Here is a 19176-nt window from a genome sequence, read left to right on the forward strand (position 1 = left end):
TTACATTTCAAGACCGAGTTGTGTGGGTCAATGGCTTCTACTTCAACTCAAGTCGCACCTTTTCAACTCCCTTAAACATAAGATTTTAAAAGCGTATAACTCCGTATTGTTTTGAAGTGATTCACAACTTTGTTTTAAAGATAGATACTTTTTCCACCTTTATAGAACAATTTCTTTATTTAGGGTCATCGAAGAATTTGGATGGAAAAAATTTGATGAGGTGAAATATAATACTAACACGTGTCCAACTTTATTATTTATTAGGTAGTGGATTGTATTATTATAACTAGGATAAATTATTTTTTGAATCCCTGTATTTTAGGGTTTTAATCACTTGAGTTTAAAATCAAAATGTTTAACGTCTGAATCCCTATAATCACTTCTCTTAACCATTTAAGTCTAATTCTAACTTCATCCACCAAATTTGTTAACTACAAGGGCAATTTAGTCATTTAGACACAAAGTACAACGCTTATATGCACAAGAGTATAATGAACAAGTCTTTGATGCATAATAATTTTAATATTATATAAAATCAATTTCACAAACTGCACACACCATCCCTCTCTAGACATCCTACCACCACCCTCCACCACCACACCACCACCTCCACCACCGCATCATCCCCACCACAATCATCCCACTACCGCCAACACCACCATCCAGAATATAATTATTACAAAAAACAGATCTAAGAGTGAGTAAAGATATTAACTCAGCTGACACAAAAAGAAGAAGTTGCAGGGCTATCTCATGAAGAGGTTGAACAACATACATCCATTCCCTCAGGCATCAACAACAAATAAAACGCAAATTCATGGCCTGAAAACTATTAAACTTCATCTCTATAGTTTATTAAGCAATAATTTCGAACTAATTAAGTTTTGGTTCAGATTCTAGTCCTAATTTGGCAGTTATACATGTTCTTAATCAAGTAATTATGGCAACTAACTACAACAAACCAATAACCCTAACCTGACGACGAAGATCTGCATCTCTAAGCTTAGATTCAATTTCTTTAACACTAGATGGACACTATTAGAAAACTACATATTTTCCTACAAAAGTTTCCTACAAATTTCCCACAACTCAAATTTTGTTACAAGTTTTCTACAGTTTTCTAACAAAAAAGAAAAAAAAAACCTAAAACATGTTTACAATTTTCCAACAAAATTTCCACAGAACAAACATTTGTAGCAATTTCGTCACAACATTTTTTAGTTTTTCGACAAAATTCAGACAAAATAAATTAAAAGTTTTTATAATTTATAACTACAACTGAATAAATAATAAAAAAAATAAAATTTGAAAATTTGTAGGAAAGTTGTAACAAATTGATACCGTTTGCTACATATTTTCGACAAAAAAAAAAGTTAATCTATTTTTTATTTCTTAATTTTTGAAAAGTAAATAATATAATTAAAAAAAATAATTTGTAGGAAACTCGTAGCAAATTGACATTAGTTGCTACGGATTTCCTACAAAAAAGAAGTTAATTTATTAGTAATTATTCATTTTTAGAAAAATAAATAATTTTAAAATAAAATGTCAAGTTTGTCGAAAATTTGTAGCAAACCTACACCATTTACTACAGATTTCCTATAAGACAAAGTTATTTTATTTGTTATTTATCAATTATAGAAAAATAAATAATTTTTAAAAATAAAATGTCACATTTGTCAAAAATTTGTAGCAAACTAATACCATTTACTACAAATTTCCAACAAACAACGTTAATTTATTTTTTATTTATCAATTTTAGAAAAAATAAAAATTTTAAAAAATAAAATGTCAAATTTGTCGAAAATTTGTAGCAAACTAACACCATTTACTACAGATTTCCTACAAAAAACGTTAATTTATTTGTTACTTATCAATTTAGAAAAAAATTAATTTAAAAAAAATAAAATGTTAAAGTTGTCAAATATTTGTAGCAAACTGATCCCACTTGCTACAAATTTCCTACAAAAACCGTTATTTATTTTTTATTTATAAATTTTAACAAAATAAAAAATTTTAAAAAATAAAACGTCAAATTTGTCAAAAATTTGTAGCAAACTAACACCATTTACTACAGATTTGCTACAAGAAAAAGTTAATTTATTTGTTACTTATCAATTTAGAAAAAAATTAATTTAAAAAAAATAAAATGTTAAAGTTGTCAAAAATTTGTAGCAAACTGATCCCACTTGCTACAAATTTCCTACAAAAACAATTATTTATTTTTTATTTATAAATTTTAACAAAATGAATAGTTTTTAAAATAAAAATGTTAAAATTTGTCATAAATTTGTAGCAAACTAACACCATTTACTACAGATTTGCTACAAAATAAAATGTTAAAGTTGTCAAAAATTTGTAGCAAACTGATCCCACTTGCTACAAGTTTCCTACAAAAACCGTTATTTATTTTTTATTTTTAAATTTTAACAAAATAAATAATTTTAAAAATAAAAATGTTAAATTTGTTGTAAATTTGTAGCAAACTAACACCATTTACTACAGATTTCCTACAAACAATGTTAATTTATTTTTTATTTATCAATTTTAGAAAAAATAAAAAATTTTAAAAAATAAAATGTCAAATTTGTCGAAAATTTGTAACAAGCTAACACCATTTACTACAGATTTGCTACAAAAAAAATTAATTTGTTTGTTACTTATCAATTTAGAAAAAAAATAATTTAAAAAAATAAAAGGTTAAAGTTATATACTATATTATACTATACTATACTATACTATACGATACCATACCATACCATACCATACCATACCATACCATACCATACCATACCATACCATACCATACCATACCATACCATACCATACCATACCATACCATACCATACCATACCATACCATACCATACCATACTATACTATACCACACAACACGACACTATACTATATGATCCTATACTACACAACACAACACAACACAACACGACACTACTGTATAGTATACGATACCATACTCTACCATACCGTACCGTACCATATCATACCATACCGTACCGTACCATACTATACGATATAGTATAATATACTGTACACGATACTATATTGTACAATGTGATACGATCCTATACTATACAACACAACACTATACTTTACTATACGATCCTATACTATATAATATGCCACAACACTATATTATACGATACTATATTGTACGATGCGATTCTATAGTATATTATACGATACCATACCAAACCATACTATATTGTACCGTACCATACCGTACCGTACCATACCATACCGCACCGTACCATACCGTATAGTACCATACTATACCGTATCGTACCATGCTATACAATATAGTATACTATGCTGATGTGTTATGCTATGCTATTCTATGCTATGCTATGCTATGCTGATGTTGTACGATACAAAAAATAGAATCCCGTTTCGAACAGTTTCAAGAAGAACGCGAAAAAGAACGGGCCGCCCAAGCGGCATGGCAGAAAGCTATGGAAGAAAAGCTCAAAAACATCGGAAATAAGTAAAAGCTCCCGTCTTGTTAAGTATTAGAATGTTAAAGATCGGATTAGTTTTGAATGCTTTTAATTAGGATTTTTTGTGCGTTTTGGAATGTTTTAAAATTTTTGGAATGTTTGGAATGTTGTTTTAATATTTTTAGAATTTTCCTGCAATTATTTTTGAAATATAATAGTAATTTTGCTGCATTTTTTGCATAAAAATGGTTTTATTTAATTTCTTTAATTTGTTAAAGTTTGTCACAAATCTGTAGCAAACAACTGTAGGATTTTTTCCTGGGTTGTAAGAAATTTGTAGCAAACAGCTGCAGGATTTTTTCCTCGGTTGTAGGAAATTTGTAGCAAACAGCTGCAGGATTTTTTCCTGGGTTGTAGAAAATTTGTAGCAAACCTTTAAATTTTGTTTTTTTGGTTTGTAGGAAATTTGTCGTAACATTTAAATTTTGTTTTTTTTTTTTGTTTGTAGGAATTTTGTCGTAACCTTTTTTTTTGGTTTGTAGGAATTTTGTGGCAACGTTTAATTTTTTTTTTTTGGTTTGTAGAAATTTTGTCACAAAAGTTAAAAAACACATTTTTTAAGTTGTGGGAAATTTGTCGCCAAATTAAAAAAATAGGTTTTTTATTTGTAGGAAATTTGTAGCAAACTGTTCAGAGAATGTTTTATAATTTTGTAGGAATTTTGTCGTAAAATAAAAATAATTAGTAATGATTATGGATAATTTTTCTCATTAGTGTTACTAATTTTAAAAGTAAAATATCATAAAATAAAATACAAAAATAGGCATAATTGTGGAAGAATTGTAGGAAAAACATTAAAAAACCGGTTTGTAGGTGTTTTGTGGCAATGCTTGTGACGATAAATTTTTGTCGAAAATTTGTGAGAAATTTTGTCAGAATTTTGTAGCTATCCTGATTTTCGACAAGCATATTTTGCACGAAAATTTTTGTAGCAAATCTGTAGGTAAGGCCAATTTTCTACAAATTTGCTACAATTTGGCTGTCACAAAGTAGGCACTTTTCTAGTAGTGGGAGACGCCTTTGATCCCGTGAGACTCCGGTGAAGCGTCGACAAACCCTCACCATCGCAACACAGACGTTCTCCGGTGAATGATCCACTCCAACCTCCATTGATAAACCTAATTAACTGTTTTTACAGATCTAATTGAAGAACTTGAATTGGTTAATGATTTTGTGTGTGGAATTGTGGATGGACGTGAATTTCTCTCGAATGCACGCATTGTGTAGCTAATATTTTGAATTTGTGCAGTGTGGCCATTGATGCAGATCTGATGGTATGAGAGAGATAGAGATAAGGGGAGAGAGAGATGTATAAGAGAGAGAGAAATCTAAATAAATTAGTTTTTTTTATTTTTTAATTATAAGGGTAATTTGGTCATTTAACAAAACCTAACAACAGAATTCTAACTGTATTAGAAATTTGGACTCAAATGGTTAAGAAAAGTGGCTATAGGTACTCAGTGCGTTAAATATTTTGATTTTGGACTCAAGTGGTTAAAACCCTAAAACACATGGACTCAAAAAGTAATTTACCCTTATAATTACTTTTGAGCGTATTCAGATTTCGCTTATAGGTTTTTTAAAATACGGTGGTCTATAAAATTCCGAGTTTCTCGGTGTGACGTGCTTATCTCTATCTACGTCTGAATATGAATTTTAGTCAAAACCGAGTTGTGAATAATAGCGTACAATTGATTGAATCACAAGCATACATCTCATCAAAGCTAAATCATGATTTACTTTTTTTTTCTTTTATAAAATGACGTGTTTACTCTTTTCATTCTTTTAGTAATATGAATGTCTACTGAATTTCGAATATACCGTTGTGACATGCTTATTTTTATCTACAATAAGGGTTAAATATAGTTGTTGTTTTGTTCTTTGTTGTGAGAAACAAACTGATATCGTCCAAAGAACATCGGTGCCGATACCGTACTCGCTTGTTATGGTTTTCTCAGCGTGGATTACTTAAGGAACATAATATAACGTTTTATAATATTAAATGTGCCATTGTGACGTGCTTATCTTTCTTTAAGCTTCGAAATATAGTTAGATTTTTTTCTTTACCGGTACCGTATTCGTTTTTATGGTTGTCTCGACATGGCGGTATATGAGCTATAGCGAGAGTCGTACAGTAATGGTAAGTAACGAATCGAACTTATTTTGGCCAAACAACATTGGTGTGGGTACCGGTATTCGCTTTTGTAGTTTTCGATCTATGTAAAATGTGTGTCGATATCATGTCGGTCATATCTTTTTTCAATTGCTATACCAAATATCGGTATTATACCGGTACTATAACAAGCCAAATTGATACGTAACAAACCAATATTGATATCTACTGAAAACCAGCTACAGTGCGTGGAAAATCCCTCCACTTATCATAAATACATCAACGTAAAGTCAACAAAATTATAAACTCTAACCTATTCAAACGTGTTTATGGTCTCAAATAAAAAACTCATCCCATCCACTGTTGACTTTTCAAAATCAAATCAGAGCATTGTACCAACAATTAACTATATATTTAAAAAGTTTAGCTTTAGTGAGAAATGCGTAGAATGTGAACATTGACACTTATATGTCTATATAACCCCACTTGATCATCCCCTTTCAAAATCACACAGTTGACAACACATAAACTTCTAAAAATGCTTCATCTTTTTCAACTCTTTCTTTTGCTTCTAGCCCTCATCCCTCGTGAAGCCATAGCCCAATATCCACCACCTTACACTTCTTTTTTTGCTCCACTCCACAAGCACACGGATGCCGTTAACCCTCTCTACAGTGTTCAGATCATGACAGCATACGTAAACATGCAATTCGTGCATTCCTACTTCCTTATAGACATCGATGCTCCTGTCACATGGCACGATTGCATTGTGCAATGGAATATGTATCCAGGCAGTTGCCCTGACAACACGCTTTGCACCTCTCCGGTCTCTTGCGACGAATATCAATGTACAGAAGTACAGACTTCTTACTCTTATAAAAGTCCTTATTGTCCTCGGGTAAAAGATACTACTCCATCACCTGAAGGATACTGCACATGCTCAATAAATGTAATGAACCCGATAAACTGGCCATGTAGTCAAGCTTTACTTAACTATGACAACTTTTTTGTGAACACAAGTAATGGTAGGAACCCTCTTCCTGGTTTCTATGCTGCTTTCTCAAACGCAGCGTGTGCTCCTTCGTCAGCATTCGAATCGTTCCCAGCAAATGTTACTGGTGTCATGGCACTTTCCTTGTCCCCTTCTGCCTTTCTAGTTTCTTTAGATCAACCACCACTTAAAAGAACATTTTCTCTTTGTTTACCTAGCACCTCTTCTGCTCCTGGGATTTTATTCTATGGAAATGGTCCTTTTCATCTTCTTCCACAATCTAATATTGATGTAAAAAATTTCCTTTCTTATACACCATTATTAAAGCATCCGGATTCGTTTGGATACTTTATTGGTGTCAATTCCATTGTAATTAAAACGAGGTCTATCGACATTCCAGGAAATACCACTGCCAAGCTTAGTACAATAGAACCTTACACCACTCTTAGAACAGACATCTATAATCGCGTGGTGAGGAGGTTTTCAATGGTTACAAAACGATTCCCTCCTGCAAACCCGATAGCACCGTTTGGTCTTTGTTTTAGCACCTTCACCAATGGTACCAAAGTTGATTTAAAAGTTCCTGATATTGATTTCAATCTCCCTGATGGGAAGAAGTGGGCTATATCCACTGCTAACTCCATGAAACAGATAACATCAGACGTTGCGTGCCTGGCGTTTGTTGATGGCGGTGCTACAAGTGAACATGCAATCGTTATTGGGACATATCAGTTTGAGGATAACTTTCTGTTGTTCGATTTAGAGAACTCGATTTTTGGATTTAGTTCTTCGTTGTTACGTAAGAAAACATCTTGTGCAAACTTCAACTTTACCATGGGTAGTGGTTAATGTTGTCTCAAAAACATCTTATTGGGAGTAATTCAAAAATGTAATGTGGATTGGTTAGTTTGTTAGCTTTCTTACAAATTTAGTAGCTATCCGTTTGTCAAAGTAGTGTGCTAACAGTCCCTTATTTCAAGTTAAGCGGTAAGGAGTATACTTCTTAATTAAGCTTTGTATCATTCCTTTGTTGATCAAGCAATAATAGTACAACTACTAATCCAATAATTGAGAGCATTTATGTAATACCCTGAGTTTTTTTTTAAACTAAGATATAATAATTATGTCATGATAATAAGACCAAGCGTACTGGGGCGTGTTCCCCCCCTGATACCGCCTGAAAACGCCGGAAAACGCCCGGCCCCCCACTACGTTAGGCGTTTTGGGGCGTTTTTTTTTGAAAAAAAATGAGTTTGGCGTTTTATTTAAAACGCTGTGCACCCATTTCACCATCCAATCAGATGGAGACACCTGGAAATTGTGCCGGAAGGAGATGATTGTGCCGGAAATGGCTGTGTGGTTAGCCGGAAAATGTTGCCGGAAAACCTGCAACTTTGGTCCCTGTAGCCGTGAAGAAGAAGATGGGTTTAAAAGGTTTGGTTTTGACAAATTTGGTCCCTGTAGTTTAGATATCATTTTTTTTAACTTTATTTTATTTTTTCAGTTTTTTTTTTCAGTTTTTTTTATTTTCTTTTTATTTTCAGTTTTTTTTTAATATCAAGTAATGTAATTTTTTTTTAAAATTAATGAAGTATTTAAGTTAAAAAAAATTAATTGTGAAATGATTGAATGGGGGTTATTGGCATAATGTCCCACTACGTCACTTTTTGCTATAATGCCCAAATGTGACTAGGATGACACGTGTCGGATAATGCCCCATGGTGTGGGCATTATACCAACTTACCACTACACATGGTCTAAGAAATTTGAATTACATAAAAACATAATGTTATTTAATCTGTATTTGTTGATAGGTTATTAAAAAGAAATTATTATTATTATTATTATTATTATTATTATTATTATTATTATTATTATTATTATTATTATTATTATTATTATTATTATTTAATCTATATTAGCAAATTGTACTTAAGCCAATAAGGTAGTGGTGGAGTGGTTTGAGAAAAACTTGGTGTTACTTGTGACCCAGTTTCGACTCCCACTCTCCCCATTATTTTCTGCGGCATCCAGGTGAAGAGCGAATACGGGTGGCGCCGGTTCTTCTTGTATGGGAGGCGAGGTTTTACCGATTATCCCACTGTCGTGCCTTCGGGCGGGTGGAGATCGGGTTTCCGCGCATCTAGGAGAGCCAAGAGGCTGGCGGCGATCGAGTAGTCGACCTTGGCCACAGCGCCCGGTGTCACGGTGGTTGGCACCTGATTCCTGATTTTTTAAATTCGGCATCAAGTTTAATTTTTTAAAAATATTACAAGTTTATAAAGTTTATGTGTTTATAAATATGCAAGTTTACAAGTTTAAGGCTATGTACATGTAGTACGTTATCCAAGTCGGTCCCTTTTCTGTGAGGATGACCACAGACCCATCATTGTGGCATAAAATGATGTGGCACCATCCGTGATGGAGAGTTAAGTTCACGAAGTCTCTTCTGTTTCAGTATACGGACTTCTGTTAGTCTACAAATTTCTGTTCGGAGCCGTATATATCGATCCTAGAAAAAAGTAAATGAAGTCTGATATCTGGAAAATGGTCGATGAGATTTGCCCACACTCCATTCATTTCTGGATACATGGGCTAGCTACCATGTATCCCCCTCTGTAATAAAATAAACCTTCTGGACTTCGGGTAAATTTGTATGTCATATTCTGATAATATATGTTATACTTATTTATATGTTTAATTTCTGAAAACTTAGCGTTTTTATTTTTTGCTAAAAAGATCCTTGAAAAACTTAGCCTTTTTCTTAAATAAAATAAGACTTTTGTTTCCCTCTATCCGTTCACTAGGCAAAACTTTCAAATTTTGCTCAGACGTACATTTTTGTGTTTTCCTTCTTTACGTCAGGTTATCAAGACAACTGAAACGGGATATGGAAGAGTGTTCGAGTGTATGAAAAAGACCTGGAATAGACATCCCATTTGCAATTACATTGTTAAGTCTTGTAATACCTTCAAGTATAAATGGAATTATGTTTTTGATCTGACTCTGTAAAGGTGACACGACAGTCCATTCCGGGTTGGGGTGTTACAATTATGATATCAGAGCAAAGGCTCTTTCCGGTAGAAAACTTAAAACATAAGTTAAGACCTGTGAGATTATGGGTAGACGTGGGGCTAGGAAATCTAATCTTCTGCTAAATCGTTATCGTCATCCTTATGTATCTTTTCCTCTAAGATGTCTCCTCCAAGTCACTCCCGTCGGAAATCAAAGTCTAATAAACGACATAGCTTTGACAAGGCATTTCAACGTGCTTTCGAGAAGATGCTTCCTTATATTCTACAAACTTTCGATCAACATATTCATGATCGGGAGAATAACGTAACGCCTCCACCACCTGCACCTTAATCATAGAAAGATTCCACCATAATTACCTAGTCAAAGATTATAATCTTAGGGCTTAAAATATATCCTGTAACTCTTCCTTGTACAACCTTTATAATTAATGGCTCTTCCGTTACTTGTAAATCACAACATAACATATATGAAATTGCTACTTCCTTCAATATAAGTAGTTGGTAACTTATCCAAGTTCACTTCTCAAGGTTGATGGGATATATGCAACTAAAAGAATGACAAATCAATGATAGAATGAGATATATGCACCTTCCAAATAAAGGTGAAGTCGCAAGCTTTAAAGCTCGTGGACGTTCATTATTCAGGATTAGAATGTGGTCGATCACTTTGAAAAAGGAATGGGGTTAATGTTATCAATGCAATAAGTTTAGGCACTTGAAAAGAGATCATGGGTTTAATGAGGAAGAAGTCAACATGGTTGCAAATCATTGATGGTTTGGTTATGGAATGGTGTTTAATGTGTTTAACTGTCGATTATTATGAGTTTTATGCTAGTAATTGCTTGGAATTAGTTGACTACTAGTCATTGTGTTATTGTAGGTAAAACACATTAATGGAAGTAGTTACGAAGAAAGAAGAAGGGTAAGAAGTTAAACGAGAAATTAAGATCAAAACAGCCTAGGAAGTCTGCGAGGGCCATAACTTACATTCTCAACAGAAGATCGTAATCTCTCATGTAAAACAGAGAGTTAAGACCGTAAGAAAAAGTGGTGAGTTGTAGCTTACGGCGGGCTCATGGAAAAAATGAGGTTTTCGACTATTTTATGTATTTAAAGGGCGTCATTCATGAAGTTAAATATACACACTTCTAGGACGGTTCTTGAGCGAAAGGTTGAAATTATTGAAGGATTCCAACTCATCCAATCAAGATTCCATCCACAAAAAGGCAATCTGACTAAACCATTGAAGGATTTCTCAAGACCATGAGTGGCTAATCTGCCCGTGATTTCCTAGGGGTCTATAGATCTTGTTAGTATGATTATTTCACCAAGTTTTTTGATTCGTTTGGAACTAAGCAATCTAAGCATTCGATGCTTTGGGTTCTTGGTTGATTAAATGATTGTAAATAGTTAAATTTCGTTTGGATCTTTATTCTTTATCTTTCAATTCTTGAGAGTTCTAGTAATCAGGATATATTATATTGGATTAGGATTTCGTTTGGTATTTTTTTTAAATAATAATTAGGTGATGAACTCTCGGCTATTTTGCAATCGTAGTAAATTGTCCTTGTTTGTCACAATCGTTTAGTTTACTAAACATGACTATATGGTTTTCCCAAATTGATTACTAGGTTATTTATCTTATATTAGAACTTGAATCGTGGAAGAATCACCTTTGTCATGATTAAATACAATTCTTAATTGTTAATTTACTCTTCTAAAACCAACTATCAAAAATTCTAGTTTTAGTTTCCGTACAATTTAAGCACTTCTGAACAATCACCCGTCTAATAGTACTTTCCGTACAATACTTCTTAAGGTTCGACACCCAACTTAGGGGCTGTTTGGTAGCCTCTGAATGATCATTAAGAGGCTACCTCTTAATGGAACTATTAAGAATTTTACCAATGAGAAGGTAGAAGAATGTGACATGTGAGGATTTACCATTCAGAGGTTACCTCTTAACCATTCAGACTTGAGGTTACCTCTTATTCATTCAGAGGTTTTAAACCATTAAGAGGTAGCATCTGAATGGTCATTAAGAGGCTACCAAACAGCCCCTTACCCTATCTAATAAGGTAGCCGGGACTGAGTTTTTACTATTATTTTTTTTTTCGGTACTTCGACGTCGGTCAATCATCTAGTAAAAGAGGAAGACCATAACTTGTCCATAGCTTTGTTCATAGCTCATGTCAACAAAGCAAAAAAATCATGAAGTTTAAAAGTTGATAAAGACTATAAGTACTTCTTTACTTGTTCATGGTTCATGCAACTCATGAACATTCAAAAGGCATTCTTTGTTTTGTAAATTATAGGTGCTTAAACATACTCGATCAAAGGACAACTTTGAATAACTTGACAATTTATTTAAGTTGTTAGTCCAATTAGGAGACTATAGAAAGCTGGTTGTGGAACTTAAAGAAGTTGTGAGGATTGAAACAGGTGATGGTAAACAAAAACTGTTAAATAATGTATGCTTTGATCCAAATCTAAGATACAATATCCATGGTGTGGGGCAATTAATGAGAACAGGTTGTGCTCCTCAATTTTAGAATGAAGCATGTGTGATCAAATATAAAGATACATGTGTGGAACTAATGATGATTATGGTGTCTAACAATACCATATTTATGTTAGATGCCTCTAAGACTCACAAATGTGATCTAACAAGAATGCCGTAAACTTACTTAGGAACACGAAGATGGTGTATAGTCTTCCAAATAAAATTAAAAAAAAAAAAAAAAAAAAAAAAAAAAAAAAAAAACCAGAGTATATATGTTGAACAAAGTAGGTTGTCCTTCCCTCATCACATATGGAGAGCTTCACACAAGCTTAAATTTGTTCATGTTGGCTTATGTGGACTAATGCAAACCCCAAGTCCTGGGGGTATAAGTATTTATTACTCTTTGCTGATGTTCTAGCCAGAATTAGTTGGATTCATTTTTTTTTTTGCTGATGTTCTAGCCAGAATTAGTTGGATTCAATTTTTTTTCTTTTAATATGGCCGGCCCTGAAGGTGGGTGGGGAGGACCACCGGCCAGGGCCCGATATTTCGAAGGGCACGCTATTTTTTTTAAAAACTCTGATATGTATATGTAAAAATAAATAAATTAATAGGGTATACACATATAAACACCAACATAAGCCCACTTACAAAACTATTTTTATGGTTTAGATTAGTTATTAGTCTATTGGCATTATGTTTAGACCTTTAGTGAGCCCAATACCCAATTTCGTTAAGGCCTAAGGGCACGTTTTTTTAGTTCGAACAGGGTACATGAATTCTCAGAGCCAGCCCAGCCCTGTTTAAAGTCCTTGAAAAGCAAGTAAGGGCATTATCAAAGTACTAGAACATACATGGGAGGGGAACTATCTACAACATTTTTGTGAACATGATGGCATCCGTAGGGAACCAAAAGCCCATATAAACCCGAGCAAAACTGTGTAGAAGAGAGGAAAAACAAATTTGTGTGGAAATGGCAACAACCTTGCTTAAAAGAAACATAATTCCAAACTATTTTTCGGAAAAAGTTGTGGCAACAGCTATGTATATACTAAATGCAGCACCTCACTAAAGTATAAGGCCTGTTGTATTCATTAAAAGAGTTTTTTGTTGTATTGCTTATGGGTTATACATGCCTAAGGTATACAAAAGCTGGATAAAAACAGAAAAATGCATATCTATTGGATATCCTAATTAGTCCAAGGGATATAGATTATATAATCCATTGAATAAAAAGATACAAACCATAATAGATGTGTCAATTTGGGATTTTCCTAAGGTTTTATAGTTACCACTCTTATAGTTCTCCTTTGACTTGTTTAAGTATTGTTTGCCTGGGCCAGTGGGCCCTGCATTGGTTTTTTATTTGGGCTTATCATCCAGCACAATATCTTATAGTAAACCCAACATGATTCGACATTCCTATCCTATGTCTCTATCTACCTCTTGAAACATTCTATGGCCCACTTAAATGACAAATTCCATCGGCCCATCCTTCCTTGCTTTACCTACATAAATAATAATTAAATAATTGACATCTTGATAAAATTGAGTATTTATTTCTAGTAGCGGTAGTAGTTAAGCTTATGTGTAAGATCTAGTCATAACAATAAATATAACTATCAAAGAAACTAAATCAGGTCCCATGCCAATCTGGTAAAATGGACCATTCAGAACTTATTGATGGAGTGTTGGCCTTCTTTAAAAACCTTTTGTCAATCGGTTTTCGAGTAATTCGAATTTTTGTTTAAATTCGAATTAGAATTTGGAAACCTATTCAAATTCAACAATTCGAATAAACCGGATTATGAGGAAAAACAAAAAAAATAAACAAAATAAATAATTCAATCAGTTTTCGAGTAATTGAATTTTTGTTTTTTTTGTAGCATATTGGAATTAGAATTTGGAAAACCTATTCAAATTCAACTAGGGGTGAGCAAAAGGGAAAACCCGACCCGACCCGACCATTACCCAACCCGACCCGAGAACCGATTAAACATAAAATACAGAAACGATTCACTACCCTAAATATAGGGTCGGTTCCGGTCATAGGTCCAAGTCGGGTTTCACCATGAAAAAAACCGAGAACCGACCCGACCCGACCCTATTTTATATGAAAAATTGGAACCGATTTAAATACCTAGGTACTTGGGTTCGGGTCGGGTTGGGTATTTTTCGGTTCGGTTCTCGGTTATTTTCGGTCCGGACCTAAACGTGCTCACCCCTAAATTCAACAATTTGAATAACCCGGATTATGAGAAGAAACAAAATAAATAATATACATGTAACATTAAAAATATTTCTTTGTTACTATTCATAAAAAATATAATTTTTGAATTTGGATATTCAAGTTAAATCGATTCAAAATCACAAATCCGAATTATCCTTTATTTATTTATTTATTTATTTATTTACCTATATATTTACCTATATATTTAAATTTAAAATTTAAAACAAAAGTAAAGGAACAGTAATATTTACCTATATTATGAAACTGAGATAGTTACCTTTTAGAAAATTCTAATGATAGGCGAAATGTCTATGTTTTATTCTTCTGAAGGTGGGAGAATTTCTACGTGAAGGAAAAGTAATAAAAATATAAATGAATAAATAATATTAGGTACCGGTATCGTTATCAAATTTACCAACCTGAGTGTATTTTCGGTATCCGTTCGACACCGGTATTCATCGGGTTTTACCCTTAAATACCGGTGTCGTATCAGTACCGACCGTATCAAGCCGTACTGTACCAGGTATATTCGGTACCAGTACCCACTTTTGGGAATTTTGGTAACGGTATTTTCAGTACCGGTTGGTACCGAGCTCATCAAATCCTGTAGTAACGTAACAATCTAAATAATTGCACAGTTTAGATTACTTTTCATACACACAGTAAGTAAACTGTATTTCGTTTGAATGAGGTTTTATATACAAAACAAACTATTTTACTTTATTTTTTGTCTTTTTACATAATGAATGAATTGTAGCATGTAAAATTAGCTTGGATATTTAGATTATTGATGAGCAAGTCGTATCAAATCCTGTAATCAAACCGGTATCGTGTTGGTACCAAATTTACTATACCAAATCATTTTCGGTACCAATTTGGTACCCACCTTTTGGCGTTTCCGGATCGGTACTTTCGGTGCCGTTACAGGTACCGAGCTCATCCATATTTTAACGTGTTAGCACCGTAATAATTGAACTGAAAACAAAGGAATTTCCAATGTGTAGGACGTGTGGGTCCTATTATTATATATCAGGTTATTTAAAACCACTTTTTTAGGACGGATTAACTATCCTTTTCACGACATTTTTATTTATATTTTGATATTCGGTATCTGCTTGCCGTCACGGACACGCGTTTTGCAGTCATTGGGTCCCCCCGCAACGCGCAGGCGGAAATTTAACTAGTTTATATTAAAAAACAAACGCTTTGAACAGTAAACTTTATATATTCAATTAAAAATTAAAATTAAATAGGGCAATAAGTAATCAAATTTATCAAACCGGGTATTTTTTTGGTACCGAATCCGTATCGACTTTTGACATTCTCGGTTTCGGTTCGGCACCGGTATTCAACGGTTTTTACCCTCAAATACCGGTACCGTACCGGTACCGACCGGCACCGAACCGTACCGTACCAGGTATATTCGGTACCGGTACCCACTTTTGGGGATTTTCGGTACCGGTTGGTACCGAGCTCATCAAATCCTGTAGCAACGCAAGTAATTGCACCAGTTAGATTATTTGTCATACACAATCCAATGAATAGTAACATCATCAAGGGGATGAGCAAATGGTATCGGGTACCGGAACTGGTATCAAATTTACCAAATCGGGTATATTTTCGGTACTGAATCGGTATCGACTTTTGACATTTTTGGTATCGGTTCAGCACCGGTTTTTACCATCAAATACCGGTACCGTACCAGTACCGACCGGGACCGAACCGCACCGTACCAGGTATAATCGGTAACGGTACCCACTTTTGGGGATTTTCGGTAACGGTGTTTTCGGTACCGGTTGGTACCGAGCTTATCAAATCCTGTAGCAACGCAAGTAATTGCACCGTGTAGATTACTTTTCATACACACTGTAAGTAAACTGTATTTTGTTTGATTGAGGTTTTATATATAATATACACAACTTATTTTGTTTTTTTTTTTTGGTCTTTTCGTATAATAAATGAATTGTAGCATGTAAAATTAACTTGGATATTTAGATTATCGATGAGCAAATCGTATCAAATCCTATAATCAAACCAGTATCGTATCGGTACCAAATTTACTATATCAATCATTTTCGGTACCAATTTGGTACCCACCTTTTGGCGTTTTCAGAATCGTTACTTTCGGTTCGACACCGTAGGACGTGTGAGGTCCTATATTTAAAATCGTTTTTTTGAGGACAGAGTGACTATCGTTACCACGTCATTGTTATTTATGTTTTGATTTTTGGTATCTGCTTGCCGTTGCCGACACGCGTTTTGCAGACATTAGGTCCCCGCCGCAACGCGCGGACGGAAAATCAACTAGTTAGATTTAAAAACCAAATTTAAAATTTTGTATGGTTGCTAATTTAGCTCGAATTTCTTTTTTCTCAAATCGAATTCATATAATAAACACCTTACCCAAATTGATAAAAGCTACAATCTAATTGTTGAGTACGAAAGAGCATCTTGTATCCCGGGGAATGTTTTTTTCTTTTTTTTTTTTTTTTGAACTGCAAATTTGGATCATTAACGGACCACTAGAGCATAATCGTGCCACCAACGGAACTACCCAATCATATCCATCTCCACCAGGCATAATGCCTATACACCAATTCACGAGAAAACCTAATAAATATGATAAAACCTCCTATTGGTCCAAAGTCTTATCTCATCTTCAAAATATCACTTGATTATAAAGCCATGGGTAGCCTGAGGAATGCTATGCTATTCTCCAAATGCATTGATACCTTCCAACTAATTGGAATTATTCACATATTTAATGTTTCTTTGTCAATATTAGTGAAAATTGATGGGCTATGTTAGGTAACTGAAGAAAGAGACGTATTAAATGATAAAAGAAGCTAGATTTCAAACAAAAGTTACGATGTTCTTATAAAATATAACTAGGTAACAACCCCGTGTATTACACGGTTGAATAAATATAATTTTATATATTAAGTAATAAAATAGTTACATCTTTTAAAAACTCGTGTATTGCACGATTTGAATAAACACGTCTTACACGAATAATGTAATCTGTAAAACATTTAGTCATCAAGATGTGTTTTCTAATAAAAGGAACTTTGAAGTACTATTTACTTATTGTAAAATCTCACTTTATTTTTTATTAGGTTAGCGAGTTGTGTATTACATGATTTATAATATTTTACTTTGTTTTTTTATTTATTATTAGGTTAGAAACTTACGTATTACCTGATGTTGGATAATCAGCAGAAAAAAGAGAAATATTTTAGTAAAAAATATTAAATATACAAGAGATAAGCTGGATATTATGATTTAATATTATTATTTTATTGGAGTGTAAAACTGGATAATGGGATCCTTTATTAAAATAGGATTCTAAATATACTATGTATAAAAATATATATGTTCTACATGTATTGAATAAATCCTTTTAACGAAACAGTTGATTAAAATAAATATTTTTATTTTAATATGTGATTATTAGTTATACTTGTCCTTATCATCAATATATAAAAACAATTAAAACTATCAATTAAATAAAATACTTATCTTTATAAATATTTAAAACGCTAATATATTTTTTTAGATTTTAATAATTAATATATGATTATAATAATTAATATATTATTATCAGTTATCTTTGTCTTTATCATAAAATCTCTTCTACAAAATTTAAATTTAATATTATCAATAATTGGCTTTCCATAATAAATATTTAGAAAAATAATTAAGATTGGTTCATAGAACGTCATGTGTCCTTAACATGGTTTCTTTTATTATATGTATAGATAGATTTCTATATATCGATAATGACATGCGTTGATGTAATGTTAGTATTTGTTGGTGACTTTGATGCTTTTAACTACTATTGTAGTTAGGATTTCACAATTAGAACAAATGCATTTTAGTTAAGTTATAATATAAGTTAGAAGGTCACCTGCACATAAATTAAAACCACCCCCCTCCCCCCCCCCCCCCCTCTTTTCTCACATTCTTACGGTTGAGGTCCACATTTTCTCTCATAAGGGGTACAACTAGTAAGAGAAGAGGCACATTTAGAATAAACCTAATTTACCTATATATCATATGTAGATATTATACATGCATAATAGAGGGTTCAAATGAGAAGAAATTTCAACCGATAAAAATAATTCATTTTACTTAATTTAATATTTGTATTTAATTTTATTGTAAATGTATATTGGTAAACGTACATAGATCGTTAGCTAACTGTATTGAATTTGTAACTTATTTTCAAAATATATATATTTTTAAAATAAATTTATTTTAGAATGTGTGATAAATTACAAAGTGTGTAGCATAAATTACAACTTGTGTATGATAAAGTATATAATATATTTCGACATGTATAATAAATCCGATAATGTGAAATGTGTAGGAGGGTGGGGTTCGGCTACAAAGTCTAGTTTTCCTACAAAGTGTACAAAGTCATAAAAAATCATAATTTCAGCCATAAAACACACTAAAAACTCACAATAACAAAGTGAAGATCACAAAAACACAATATCCAAACCCTAACAGTCCATAAAAACTTCAAACACTCTATCGTAGAAACTATGAATATAAAACACAACATGATAATCAACATAAAACACACTAATGTTAGTCATTCGATAATCAAAGCCTTATCATCCAAAACAAAACACAACACAAAACCCACAAATATAGCGTTTTAGTAATCTATACTTTGTTATTTATGGGTTTTGAGTGTGTTTTATGGTTGACAGTATGATGTTTTATGACTTTTTACACTTTGTAGGAAAAATAGACTTTGTATCCAACTCCCACCCATATGTAGG

General features: G+C 32.8%; 1 protein-coding gene across 1 annotated transcript; it reads left to right on the top strand.

The window, feature by feature from the left end:
- Positions 1-6165: 6165 nt before the first annotated feature.
- LOC110883169 (chitinase CLP) lies at positions 6166-7467 on the top strand. The gene has a single exon (XM_022130996.1). It carries the CDS (start codon positions 6166-6168, stop codon positions 7465-7467), a length of 1302 nt encoding a protein of 433 aa, XP_021986688.1.
- The last annotated feature ends 11709 nt before the right edge of the window (positions 7468-19176 follow it).

This window comes from Helianthus annuus, chromosome 10 (assembly GCF_002127325.2).
Source record: "Helianthus annuus cultivar XRQ/B chromosome 10, HanXRQr2.0-SUNRISE, whole genome shotgun sequence".
Lineage (NCBI taxonomy): Eukaryota > Viridiplantae > Streptophyta > Magnoliopsida > Asterales > Asteraceae > Helianthus > Helianthus annuus.

Coding starts and splice junctions, on each gene's coding strand:
- LOC110883169 (XM_022130996.1), top strand. CDS start 6,166: ATGCTTCATCTTTTTCAACTCTTTCTTTTGCTTCTAGCCCTCATCCCT.